Source organism: Nerophis lumbriciformis, linkage group LG20 (assembly GCF_033978685.3).
Source record: "Nerophis lumbriciformis linkage group LG20, RoL_Nlum_v2.1, whole genome shotgun sequence".
Taxonomy (NCBI): Eukaryota; Metazoa; Chordata; class Actinopteri; order Syngnathiformes; family Syngnathidae; genus Nerophis; species Nerophis lumbriciformis.
In genome coordinates this window covers 22,248,226-22,261,844 of record NC_084567.2, presented here as the reverse complement: position 1 = coordinate 22,261,844, position 13,619 = coordinate 22,248,226, and the positions used below count along the sequence as shown (strand labels likewise).

Here is a 13,619-nt window from a genome sequence, read left to right as displayed (position 1 = left end):
CCACATTTCAAATTGTTTTTGAAAACTGTGAACGTCGTGTCCTCCGGAACAAAGAGGAAAATAACCATCCGGATTGTTATAAGCAAAGTTCAAAAAACAGCATATGTAATGGTATGGGGGTGTATTAGTGCCCAAGGCATGGGTAACTTACACATTTGTGAAGGCACCATTAATGCTGAAAGGTACATACAGGTTTTGGAGCAACATATGTTGCCTTCCAAGCAATGATATCACGCCTCTATTTGCAAAAAAAAAGTACGTTTCTCAGTTCGAACATTAAATATCTTGTCTTTGTAGTCCATCAGTTTGTGAATGTGTGAATGTGTGTGTGTGAATGGGTGAATGTGGAAATAGTGTTAAAGCGCTTTGAGTTCCTTAAAAAGGTAGAAAAGCGCCACTGTTTCCCACACATTCATTTATTTGTGGCGGCCCGCCACGAAAGAATTACGTCCGCCACAAATAGATTTTTCGGCTTTTGACTCGCTCGACTGCTCATAAAAGCAATGGGACTCTGTCTGTGAATGTAGCTTGTAGTTACAATTCCGGTGCAGTAGGTGGCGGTAGCCTACTATGCATTGTAACTCCGCCAATAACACTTAATTCACCTGGTGGGCCAGAAGAAGAAGACGACAACGACGACGACGAAGTAAAAAAAGAACGGACCGACCGGATCAAAGTACGAGGGTAAGACGTCTTGGCAAACAAGTTCAAAAGTGGTCCGAACCTGTGCAGTGTGCAGCACCGACTCGGATTTTCTTAATTTTTATTTTCGGGATTTTAATGCATTTATTTTGAAAGGACAGCTGGAGAGAGACGGGGGAGGGTGAGAGAGGGTGAGAAGGGGGATTGACGCGGAGCAAAGCGACTGTCAGGTGGGATCGAACTGGGTCGCCGCAGCGGGTGCTCTACCAGGTGAGATAGGTTATAGCTGCATCGCTCGCGGCTCGTCATATATTTAACGTTAATCCGCGATTTCACCGCGATTTCACCGAGCATTTCACTGACGGTGAGCAACCTGACGCTGCTTCATTAACACCGCCGCTGTTTGACTCGGGGGCTGGGGCAGACGCACGCAGTAACAGTCACTTGTTACCATACCGACGAGCTAACGTGTCCAGGTTATAACCCTGTTGTCAATAAACACACGTGGAGACGGTGCTTCAGATACTGCATTAATACTGAAGCTAAATTGTCCACTGTCCACTGCAGCATGTGAATGCAATGAAAAGAATAAAATCTGAGCCAACCAGCTGTTAAAATGTTGTCCAGGTTAATGTTTTGGCCATTATAGGCCCTTCATTTCAAGATTTCAACTGTGATCGGGCTTTAAACAGGAGGCTGACCTGTTCAGATGGGTGTAACTGCTACTGGTCAAATAATGTGAAATAGCATTTAATTTTACATGTATGCAATGCCATTTAGATGTAATTATAGATAATAATAATAATAATAAATACTGTGTAGTGTTGTAAATAGTCAACGGGAAGGATTTTAGTAAGATATAAGCCATGAGCACTACACAGCCAGAAAAAAACCTAGGCAGGACAAGTAAAAATATTGGGGCAAGTAGATTTGAGAAGTCGGGCAAGTAGAAAAAAACCTTAACGTTGAACCCTGCATGTGTTGAGCTGCTGCCGCTTAAGGTTAGACGGCACTGTACATAGAGCGGTTCTGCTCGTTAGTAATAAATTCTAATGTTGGATGTTCACTCCTTCACACAGATGATGTATGCACTAATTAAAGGGTCAGAGCTTTAAGAGACATTTTAGCTTTTATATTTTATAAAATATATTTTTTGTAAGAACCACAATTAATAAATATATTTCAGTGAATAACAAATTGTTCAAATCTGTATATAAATATGTACATAAAGTGTTGTAATTATATTCCAACTCCGCGTTCTTCTTGGTCATCGCCGCTGCCGCCGCCACCCCCCACACCCCGACCACACCACCACAAATAGATGCCTGTCCTGTGGGAAACACTGAGCGCTATATAAGTACAACCCATTTACCATTTACCATCTATTCAATTGAATATAAGTTGAATAGGATTTGCAAATCATTGTATTCTGTTTTCATTGACAAATTACACAACTTGCCAACTTCACTGGTTTTGGGTTTTATATATTGTCTGAGAAACAGGAAGTCATATTATTCTACTGACCTCAGCACTGGACTAATATGGTGATATGTCCTGGTTCTAGTCAGGACTCAAGCAGCTGCATTATGGATGTACTGTAGCTTCTTTACCCCGGATTGTCACTGGATGCGTAACGACAACAGAACAGCGCCACCCTTAAACGAAGCCGCCATCCGCAATCTGGCAATCCCCACTGCCATTTTGTTGCAGCTTGCCCTGCAACAAAATAGCTTGGACCTTCACGAAATCATGCACATTTGTGCATAAGCACATGATTATGGGCGTTCTAGTAGAGCGAACCACAAACAGTGTATTTTGTTCTTCCGTAGGAACAGAAGTAAATAAACTCGGTCCTGCCGTTAACGGTTGCTAAACAGCAACACCGCAGATTTTCTCGAGCTTTGCCGTCCATCATTACCCACAGACAGGCGTCTGACTTGACTTGGGGAAAAGACGACAGTTTTGCCTTGCAGAACGACACCATTAATTTTTTTGTAGCAAACAACATTCAACTCTCGCTAACCATTCGCCTGCTTCCCCGGGCCCCCTATCAGCTGGTATTTGACACAGGCCCAGGATATGCCTGTGATATGATTTTTGTAATGTTTGCCCTCCAAAGTCAGCATGTCCTTATCAATTTGTGTCAAGGAGGTGAAAGAACATCTGAAAACCTTTGCCAAGTTGACTTCATGCCGGTCTACGCCCATTAGGACGTTTCAAAGTGTAAAATACAATCTGCCTTAAAAGCAGAGTATTTTATTTTGAAAGTAAACCAGATCATTTATATTGTGTTTGTGCATGACTTTGACTTCCTGTCCAACACAAGCAAATTTTATCTTAATTGAACAACCGCGTTCGACCGGCAAATATAGAAGCTCTGCGTATAGCGCGTATACGTTTCGCCGGCGCTAGACACTGACACATAGACTTGAATAAAAATGGAAATAGTCCACCACCGTGGCGGCGTCATTCTGCTGCCATTACACATCCAGTGGAAATCCAGGGTCACAGCTTGTTCAGAGAGGCCAGTGAGAAGGCCATTACAGTAGTCTTAACCTGCTGAAGACAAAGGCGTGGATTAGATTTTTCTAGGCCTGCTTTAAACATTATTAATTTGATTATGGGAATGTTTTTAGGTGGTAAGAAGCTGCTGACGTTATTGACTTCATTTGGCTGGTAATCAGAAGGGAAAGCATCCCAACTGGGGACGTTGAGGTTCTACTGGGCGACGCCAATGCCCATGTTTGGTAACCACAGTGACATGAAAGGGTGTGTTTGGAAGAAAAGGCCTCTGTCATCTCAACCAGTGCCGTGTTATGTTATTGGACTTCTGTGCTAACCACAGTTTGTCCTTAACAAACTATACTGTCTGCAGGGGTGAGCCTCAGTTAGACAGTGAAGGGAGACCAATAACACAAAGACATCTATCCAATGAAAGAGTTTTTCTTTATTATCAGTCACAGTATGGACCAGAAGCTTTGATCCAGAATGAGAAATTAAAATGTTTCTTAGTCTTTAAAGGGGAACTGCCCATTTTTGGGAATGTTGCCTAGTGTTCACAATCATTATGAGAGACAAGAAAACAAAAAGTTTTGTTTTATTTTTGCATTCCAACATGTAAAAATTGGCTCCTTATTGGTAGCTGGCAATGCAGCTAATGGGAGCAATCAATTCTACCTCTAAATCACTTTAAAAATGCATTCAAAACTGTCACCAATACTTCATTTACGTTCCGTGACCTGTTAAGTTATCAAACTGTAGCGATATTGTTATTGTAAGAGCGAACACAAGGCGGCACACTGCTTCGGCGGAGATTGAAGAAAAACCTGGTGTGGAGGGACTTTAATTTCTGGACTGCTTTGAAGAGGTTTTTGCAAACTGTCCAATACCTCACAAAGCTGAAGCGGTGCGGTGGCCACAGTGTGGAGATAAAAGCCTGCTGACCGCAGCTTGGAATTTAATCTGGTAAAAATACCTTGAGGCTCTTTTCAATCCCACTGACACACCTTTCATAGAGGAAACAGAGTCCTGGTGGTCCATCACAGTGACTGAGATTGTCTTTAAACTCCTTGGGGTTGGATCAGTTTTGCCTGAATTCCTCAAGGCTCTGGATACTGTTGGATTTTCTTGGTTGATACATCTCTTCAAACTGAGGTGGAAGTTGAGCACAGAACCTCTGGGGGAAAAAGCACTCCTCAGTTTTCCTGGGAAAGTCTAAGAGTGCTGGAGATAAATAAAAAAAATGTCCGTAAGGCTTGCATTGTGGTTTTCATCCTGGTCGTACAACACTGGACCAGCTCTACACCCTTGGAAAGATCCTGAAAGGTGCTTGGGGGCTTGTCCAACTGGTCCTATATCTGCTTTGTAGACGTGGTAAAGGCGTTTGACCATGTATTTTAAGTTGACCTGTGGGAGGGGTTCTGGGTATGGAGTTTATGGCACATTAGTACATTATTTAGTTATTCGACAACTGGAGCAGGAGCCTGGTTTGCGTTGCCAGAAGTAAATTAAAAGTTGCCCTTTGTCAGCTGTTCTGTTTAGTATTTTTAAGAAAACTACTTCTCGGTGCAGCCAAGGTGTGAAGGGTGTTTGGGGGGGCCTTAAGATTTTGTCTTTGCTCCATGTGGTTATTATGGTCTCACCCAGCTGTGACCTTTAGAGTTTATTGGAGTTGTTCGAAACTGAGCGTGAACTTCTGATATGAGACTCGACATCTCCAATTTGAGGCCATGCTACCCAGACAAAAAAAGGATGGTTTCTCAACCTCTGTGTTAGTCTGTGTTGGCAAGGTCAATGAGAACGGGAAACAGCTACTGAAGTTCTGTTCCTACCATAACCTTTGCGTGACCAACTCCTACTTTCAGACAAAACCACAGCACAAGGTAACATGGCGTCATCCCCGCTCAAAGCATTGGCATCAGCTAGACATGATCCTGATCCGACAAGCCAGCCTCAAGTTTGTGCTCATTACTCGTAGTTACCACAGCGCAAACTGCGACACCGACCATTCACTCGTCTGTTGCAAGATCAGGCTACAACCAAAACATTTTCACAACTCCAAACAGAAAGGCAAGTCCCGCATTGATACCACCAGCATGCATCTTCCAGAGAAAGTAGAAGTTTGCCAAGTCCCTCAACAACATCCTATCTGAAGAACACCAGCACTACTCCGTCTCCGAGAAATGTGGCCACCTCAGGGAGGCCATTCAGAAAACAGCCCTTGCAACCTTTGGGAGGAAGGTCTTCAAAAACAACGACTGGTTTGTTGCCAAGTCCAGCGAGATGACCCCCGTCATTGAAGCGAAGCGTGCTGCTCTCGCTGAATACAAACGCTCCCCAAATGAGAAGTCCCTGCAAGCACTGAGAACTACAAGAAGCAAAGTGCAACAAACTGCAAGACATTTTGCCAATGAATACTGGCAACAACTCAGTGAATCCATCCAGTCTGCAGCTACCTCAGGTAACATCAGAGGGATGTACGAGGGCATCAAGACTGCTCTAGGTCCAACCCAGAGCAAAACAGCCCCCCTAAAGACCACCAGTGGGGAAGTTATCACTGACAAGGGCAAACAGATGGACAGATGGGTAGAGCACTATTCAGAACTCTACTCCAGTGAGAACACTGTAGTCGCCTCAGCCCTTGATGCCATTGAACAGCTGCCCATCATTGAGGAATTAGATGCTGAACCAACACTTGCTGAACTTCACAAAGCGATCGACAGCTTAGCGACTGGCAAAGCACCTGGTACTGATGGCATCCCCCCAGACATCATCAAGCGCTGTAAAGACACCCTCCTGCAGCCGTTGCATGATGTCTTCTGCCAGTGCTGGAAAGAGGGAGCCGTACCGCAAGACATGAGAGATGCCAAGATTGTCACCCTTTACAAAAATAAGGGCGACAGGAGCGACTGTAACAATTACAGGGGCATCTCCCTCCTGACTTTCGTAGGGAAACTCTATGCCCGTGTCATGCTTGTCCGCCTTCAGAAAATTGCTGAGCGCGTTTACCCGGAATCTCAATGCGGCTTTCGCGCCAAGCGCTCTACAGTGGACATAATATTCTCCCTACGCCAACTTCAGGAGAAATGCAGGGAACAACAGAAGCCCCTGTACATATCCTTCATTGACCTAACCAAGGCTTTCGACCTGGTTAGCAGAGAAGGGCTCTTCAGCATCCTACCCAAGATTGGATGCCCTCCAAAGCTCCATAGTCTCATTAGATCTTTTCATGACGACATGAAGGCAACCATCCAGTATGAGGGTAGCATGTCCAATCGATTTGACATTAAGAGCGGAGTCAAGCAAGGTTGCGTCCTTGCTCCTACCCTTTTCGGCATCTTCTTTGCCCTGCTCATCAAACATGCTTTTGGGACTGCAACAGAAGGGGTATATCTACGTACCAGATCTGACGGACTACTTTTCAACCTAGCCCGTCTTAAAGCAAGGACCAAAGTCTGTGAGACAATCATCCGACATGCTCTTTGCTGATGATGCCGCTGTCATTTCGCACACTGAACAAGAACTCCAGTGCCTTATGGACAGATTCTCCCAGGCCTGCAAAGACTTCGGGCTTCCTATCAGCCTAAAAAAGACCAATATGCTGAGTCAGGAAGTGGACACTCCACCAGTCATCACAATCGATGAGTACCAACTCGAAGTCGTACACCAATTCACATACCTGGGATCCACCATCAGTGACAATCTGTCCCTCGATGGTGAGATCAACAAACGTATCGGCAAAGCTGCCACAACCCTAGGGCGCCTCCCGTCCCGCGTCTGGGAGAACCGGAAGCTGACAACTCCTACCAAGATGGCAGTGTACAACGCCTGCATTGTCAGCACTCTTCTCTACGGCAGCGAAACATGGACAACATACTCCAAACAGGAGCGCAAACTGAACACCTTCCACATGCGCTGCCTTCGCCGCATCCTCGGCATCCATTGGAGTGACGAATGCCCAGGTCCTCGAACGCGCTGGTCTTACTACCATGTTCACGCTGCTCAGACAATGCAGGCTGCGTTGGCTCGGCCACGTGTGCCATATGGAAGATGGACGTATCCCAAAAGACATCCTGTATGGCGAACTTGCCTCTGGCAAGAGATCTGTTGGCCGGCCAAAACTGCGCTTCAAAGATGTCTGCAAGCGGGACATGAAAGCCCTGGACATAAACACTGAACATTGGGAAGATGCAGCGGCTGACCGCAGCAAATGGCGCAGTGTCCTTCACAAACAGCTGAAGACTGGCAAGGAAAAGATCCATGCCACAGCCAATGAAAAAAGAAACAAGCGGAAGACAAGCACTCCTGCAGTTGCGCCTTCCAGCTACATCTGCAGTAAATGCGGCCGCGTTTGCCTCTCCCACATCGGACTTATCAGCCACAGCAGGCGTTGTCGCTGAGTTTAAACTTGACCTCTGGACTGGCACAGTTTCCATAGTCGCTACGACTGACGGAGGCCTGATGATGATGTGTTAGTAAGCTTTTATGTATACTTATGCCCCAGGTGAAGACATTCAAGTATCTTGGGGTTTTGTTCACAATTAAGGGAAGGCTGTAGCATGAGATTGAGAGGCAGATCGACGCATTGTGTACAGTAATGCCGTTGCTGTACCAGGTCATTGTGAAGAGAAAGCTGAGCCAGAAGCCAAAGCTCCTGATTTGTTGGCCGATATATGTTCTTTCCCTCACCTAAGATTGGTGACAAGCTTTGGGTAGTTACAGAAGGAGCAATATTTCAGATACAAGTGACCAAAATGTTTTTGTTCCGTATTGTGTTTCTTAGAGTTTCTTAGCGATAGGATGAGATTCTCCGTCATCCAGGAGGAGCTTATATGGAAAGAAGCCAGTTCAGGTAGCTCAGGCATTGAGTCCTGATGCCTCCCTAGTGAGGTGTTTCGGGCCTTCCCAACCGGGAGGAGCCTGAGGGTGGAGCTAATACACACTGGAGGGATTGTTTCTCACTGCTGTGTGCGGGAAAGCCTCAGAGTCCCCAAAGTGGAACTGCAAGAGGTACCGGAAGATCAGGCAGTTTGGGCATCTTTACTGTGACTGCTGCCCCTGCAACTTGGAAAAGCAGGAGAAAATGTATTGATGGATCCGGTTTCTCAAGGGTTAAATTAATAAAACCCTTCCTATGCCAAATTCTAGTAACAACAACAATAGCTGTCAATAGGCCTTAACTGTTTTATTTTGTCTGAGAAGAGACTTACTGTCCCACCTTTGAAGCTACTGTTCTTTTGTGGCCTATCATTAAGCTGGGTTTTCCTCAAACCTTGAAAATCCGCTGTACACATTGCTACAGATTAAAGCAGTCATAATGAACGACGGCAGATGTTTAATTCACTTTTTATGGCTAATGTTCACCTGATTTAGACCTTTACAACACAGTCATTAGACTCAACAAAACGTGTCCGTTATTTTTTATCATGAACCTAAAACGTGATAATAAGCATAAGGTTGTCGACAGTTTTGAAGTCTGTGTTTGTCTGTATTCAGTCTTTATCTAAAGTCATGTAAACAATGTACATGGTGTAATGAACATTGTTTCAGTGTTTAGATTTAGATATTGTGTTTTACAGGTAAACAATGGTCCTGATGTTATAGCATCTCTGGTTACCTTGTCTATTGCCAATCTCCTGATGTGTTTTCTGCATCGTCAGGGTGAGCCAATAACATTCAACGAAGAGGCCTTTGTAAATCATCGATTGAGTGCCATGAGAGAGTTCCTCCAGAATGCTATCCATCTGCAGCTTTTCAAACAGGTAAACACCCGCACACTTGCAAATTTTGCTTGCCTATTTTTTATATTTAGCTTCATCTTAAATTAATTGTGTAGTCGCGTTATTTCAAGGAAGGATCCTAAAAAGTGAAGTGCAGTGAATTATATTTATATTGTGCTTTATATATTGCTGAGAGAGAGAGAGAGAGAGAGAGAGAGAGAGAGAGACTCAAAGTGCTTTACATATAGTGAAACCCATTATCTACATTTTTAAGCTACATTTAAACCAGTGTGGGTGGCACTGAGAGCAGGTGGGTGAAGTGTCTTTCCCAAGGACACAACGGTAAGGACTAGAATGGCGGTAGCGGGGATCAAACCTGGAATCCTCAAGTTGCTAACACGGCCGCTCTACTGACGGAGCCACGCCGCCCAAAAAAACTTCCCTTATTCTTTGGCTAGTGAAGTTTCAGTGGCTGGACTGTACCAAAATAAAATAAATAAAATCACTAAGCATATGTGAAGTGTGAATTATATTTATATAGCGTTTTTCTCTAGTGACTCAAAGCGCTTTTACATTGTGAAACCCAATATCTAAGTTACATTTTTAAACCAGTGTGGGTGGCACTGGGAGCAGGTGGGTAAAGTGTCTTGCTCAAGGACACAACGGCAGTGACTAGGATGGCAGAAGCGGGGATCAAACCTGGAACCCTCAAGTTTCTGGCACGGCCACTTTACCAACCGAGCTATACCGCCCCAATATAAATAATAATACATTTAAACTTTATGTAAAAAGTAGTAAGTCAAACGATTACATTTAAAAAAAATCTTTTTAACCAGAGGGTTGCTGTGGATTACTGTTGATTAAGTTTATCTATCATTACATAAATTTAATACCATTATTTTTTAAATGTACATAGATTAACATTAAGTCAGTCACAATGTGCACAGAACTCACGGAGTACATATAAAATAGTTATAAAAAGATGAAATACAATCTTTGTGGTTGCACACTGGAAGGTGCATACGCGCTTACATCTTGTCAATCCTTCTGAGTATTTTAACCAATCAGTGCAGGAAATTCACAGTGCCCGCCCACTACAACCAAAATGCTATATTGTCCAACAAAGTTAGGAGTGAGCATTGAAACAGACACTGAAAATGTTTGGAAGTTTTTTATAATATCCACAATGTTCAGTGAGCAGTTTCTGTTTGAGTTTGTTGACCTTTTTGTTAGTTGCATTTTTTGTTTTTTGTTTTTGTATTGCATCATGACTAGGGAAAGTTGTTTGTATTGTGTCATATAAGTAAATGATGAACTATTGTTTCAAAGTACTTTCAAGGGTCATTGATCTGATTTACTCACATTGTTCACAAGATGGCAGCAAATATGTAGCATTCAGACACTGCCTGCTCTTTAAGAATAATTTGAAATCACTCCGTGGTGCGACGCTTTGTTGAACTCATGACGTCTCGCGGTTCAAATTGAAGAGGCTTGCGGGCCACACTTGGGCTGTAGTTTGGACACCCCCGCTATAAGGCATCCTTGTAAGGAATTCTTTAAAAGTTGCATTAATGAAAATAAATACAATGCTGGGCAGCTCATAGCTGAGACATTTTTCAAGACGTCTCAGTATCATTTCTCCCTCAATGTTGCAAAAAGTATGAGGAAGTGTGAGCTGCAGCCTGCTCTTCTTTAGTTAAAGATAATAAGTTTCCGATTTGTCAAGATATTTACATAAAGTTAGGATTTTTATGTATTTTCCATCTTCTTCATGTTCAGCCAATTCTCTCGCATTGTTAATTAGAATGAATTACGTAACATGCAACTAACTCGCCGTGCTGCATGCGTCCCCCGTGATTTCTACACTTTCTCTCTGTCTAATTTCACTTCCCTTTTTACTTTCTGTTTCTTTGCCACCTGCAATCAGAAGAGTCTGCATCATGCTTGAGAGACATCATAGGAGTAAAAAATTCAATGAAAAAGAACAAGAGTGATGTTCTCCTTCCTCATTGTGGCGATGCACAACTATGTGTTCATTCACCATATTTATTCTTCTGCCACACGCACGTAACTAGTTTTTTTTTTTAAACTTTTTGCACAGTACTGTATCAATATTTTTTGGGATTGTGTCGTAACCATGATACTTGGTAAGGCAGAACCTCGTAAAAATACGTTGTACTGGAGGACCACCATGTTGGTCATTTTGTAGCCTTTAACCTTACCTTAGATCGTACCATCCTCGGAAGGACATCGATCCACATGATTTTTCCACTGCATTCTGTCTGGCATCCAAACATAGTGAAAGCACCTGCATGTGAACATTGTCACATTCCAAATAAAAAGCTATTCTAATACATGTATTGTTTTGGAACTCCAGTTCATTGATGGCCGTTTGGACCGCTTAAACGCCGGAGAGGGTTTCAGTGACTTATTTGAGGAGGAGATCAACAAAGGCGAATATGCAGGTGAGCTAGATTTAGTCATTCTATTTTGGGGGGAAAAAAACGTGATGCTTCAGACTCTTAATTGGACATTTACTGTAGAATGGATACAGTTGGGACATACAGTCATGTGTAGGGTGGTAATTCATAAGTTTTTTCCGGTTCTGATTCCACTTTCAATTCTGCTTAAAGATTTGGTTTTTCATCAGTTCTTTTCATATTTAGAAAAAAAGAGAAGAAAAAACGTGGATTTGCTTCAATTTTGTTTAGTTTACAGGTAATATGACCATACAAAGTGAGGTCTTAACGTAACATAAAAAAAAAATACTTAAATAAATATAAGAAATAACTATTATTCTGTAGAATTTGACAAAATAAAACGTGTGGAAATTATACATTAATATAACATTTAGTTACATGGCATATTAACTCAACTTGGCCTTAAAGGGGAACATTATCACCAGACCTATGATAAGCGTCAATATATACCTTGATGTTGCAGAAAAAAGACCATATATTTTTTTAACCGATTTCCGAACTCTAAATGGGTGAATTTTGGTGAATAAAATATTCGCTTTCGGAGCGTTGTGACGTCACATCAGGAAGCAATCCACCATTTTCTCAAACACCGGGTCAAAACAGCTCTGTTATTTTCCGTTTTTTCGACTGTTTTCCGTACCTTGGAGACATCATGCCTCGTCGGTGTGTTGTCGGAGGGTGTAATAACACGAACAGGGACGGATTCAAGTTGCACCAGTGGCCCAAAGATGCGAAAATGGCAAGAAATTGGACGTTTGTTCCGCACACTTTACCCACGAAAGCTATGCTACGACAGAGATGGCAAGAATGTGTGGATATCCTGCGACACTCAAAGTAGATGCATTTCCAACGATAAAGTCAAAGAAATCTGCCGCCAGACCCCCATTGAATCTGCCGGAGTGTGTGAGCAATTCAGGGACAAAGGCCCTCGCTAGCACGGCAAGAAATGGCGGCAGTTTGTTCCCGCAGACGAGCGAGCTAAACCCCCCTGGATGTCTTGGCTCACACCGTCCCAAGATGATCAAGAGAAGAATATCGACCCTAGCTTCCCTGGCCTGCTGACATGAGGGTATGTCTGCAGAATATATTAATTGATGAAAATTGGGCTGTCTGCACTCTCAAAGTGCATGTTGTTGCCAAATGTATTTCATATGCTGTAAACCTAGTTCATAGTTGTTAGTTTCCTTTAATGCCAAACAAATACTTACCAATCGTTGGTTAGAAGGCGATCGCCAAATTCGTCTTCGCTTTCTCCCGTGTCGCTGGCTGTCGTGTCGTTTTCGTCGGTTTCGCTTGTATACGGTTCAAACAGATATGGCTCAATAGCTTCAGTTTCTTCTTCAATTTCGTTTTCGCTACCTGCCTCCATACTACAACCATCCGTTTCAATACATTCGTAATCTGTTGAATCGCTTAAGCCGCTGAAATCCGAGTCTGAATCCGAGCTAATGTCGCTATAGCTTGCTGTTCTTTCCGCCGTGTTTGTTTGTGTTGGCTTCACTATGTGACGTCACAGGAAAATGGACGGGTGGTTAAAATCAGGCACTTTGAAGCTTCTTTTAGGGATATTGAGTGATGAGTAAAATTTTGAAAAAAACTTCGAAAAATATAATAAGCCACTAGGAACTGATTTTTAATGGTTTTAACAATTCTGAAATTGTGATAATGTTCCCCTTTAACATACATAGTAAGATATGTCAAGCCTTTAGACAAATCATCATAATAGATAAAGCATACTTGCCAACCTTGAGACCTCCGATTTCGGGAGGTGTGTGGGGGCGTGGAGGACCGTGGTTGGGGGCGTGGCTAAGAGGGGAGGAGTATATTTACAGCTAGAATTCACCAAGTCAAGTATTTCATATATATATATATTCAAATCTACCAAGAACCCACCCACAGTTGAGGAACTAAAGGATTTTGAGAACGACATGCTCAAAATGATACAATCAGTCAAATTCAAGCCAATCCGCAACCCACTCCTCACCAAGCTGAAAAATGACAAGGAGCGCATCAAGAAAGTAAACAACCTCATCATAGCTGCCGATAAAACCACAAACTTCTACAGAATGGACATACCAGAACACCACACCTTACTGGACAAAAGCATCACCAAATCATACAAAAAAGCGCAACCCAATACCTTACAGAACATCCACCTGGAAAATAAAAGGATCGCGGCTGAACTGGACATTGAGGACAGGGTGGACGCCACAGCCAACAAGGAAGCCTTCATCACATTGAAGGATCACAAACCCAACTTCGCAAATAACCCAACATG

The 13,619-nt window shown here is 43.1% G+C and overlaps 1 protein-coding gene across 2 annotated transcripts in view; it reads left to right on the top strand.

The window, feature by feature from the left end:
• dennd1a (DENN/MADD domain containing 1A) overlaps positions 1–13,619 on the top strand; it is a 129,285-nt gene that overhangs the window by 63,123 nt on the left and 52,543 nt on the right. For both annotated transcript variants that reach the window (XM_061980586.1, XM_061980587.1), the window contains 2 exons: positions 8,802–8,903; positions 11,239–11,326. In XM_061980586.1, the coding sequence (XP_061836570.1) occupies positions 8,802–8,903; positions 11,239–11,326 (190 nt within the window). The remainder of the gene's footprint in view (positions 1–8,801; positions 8,904–11,238; positions 11,327–13,619) is intronic.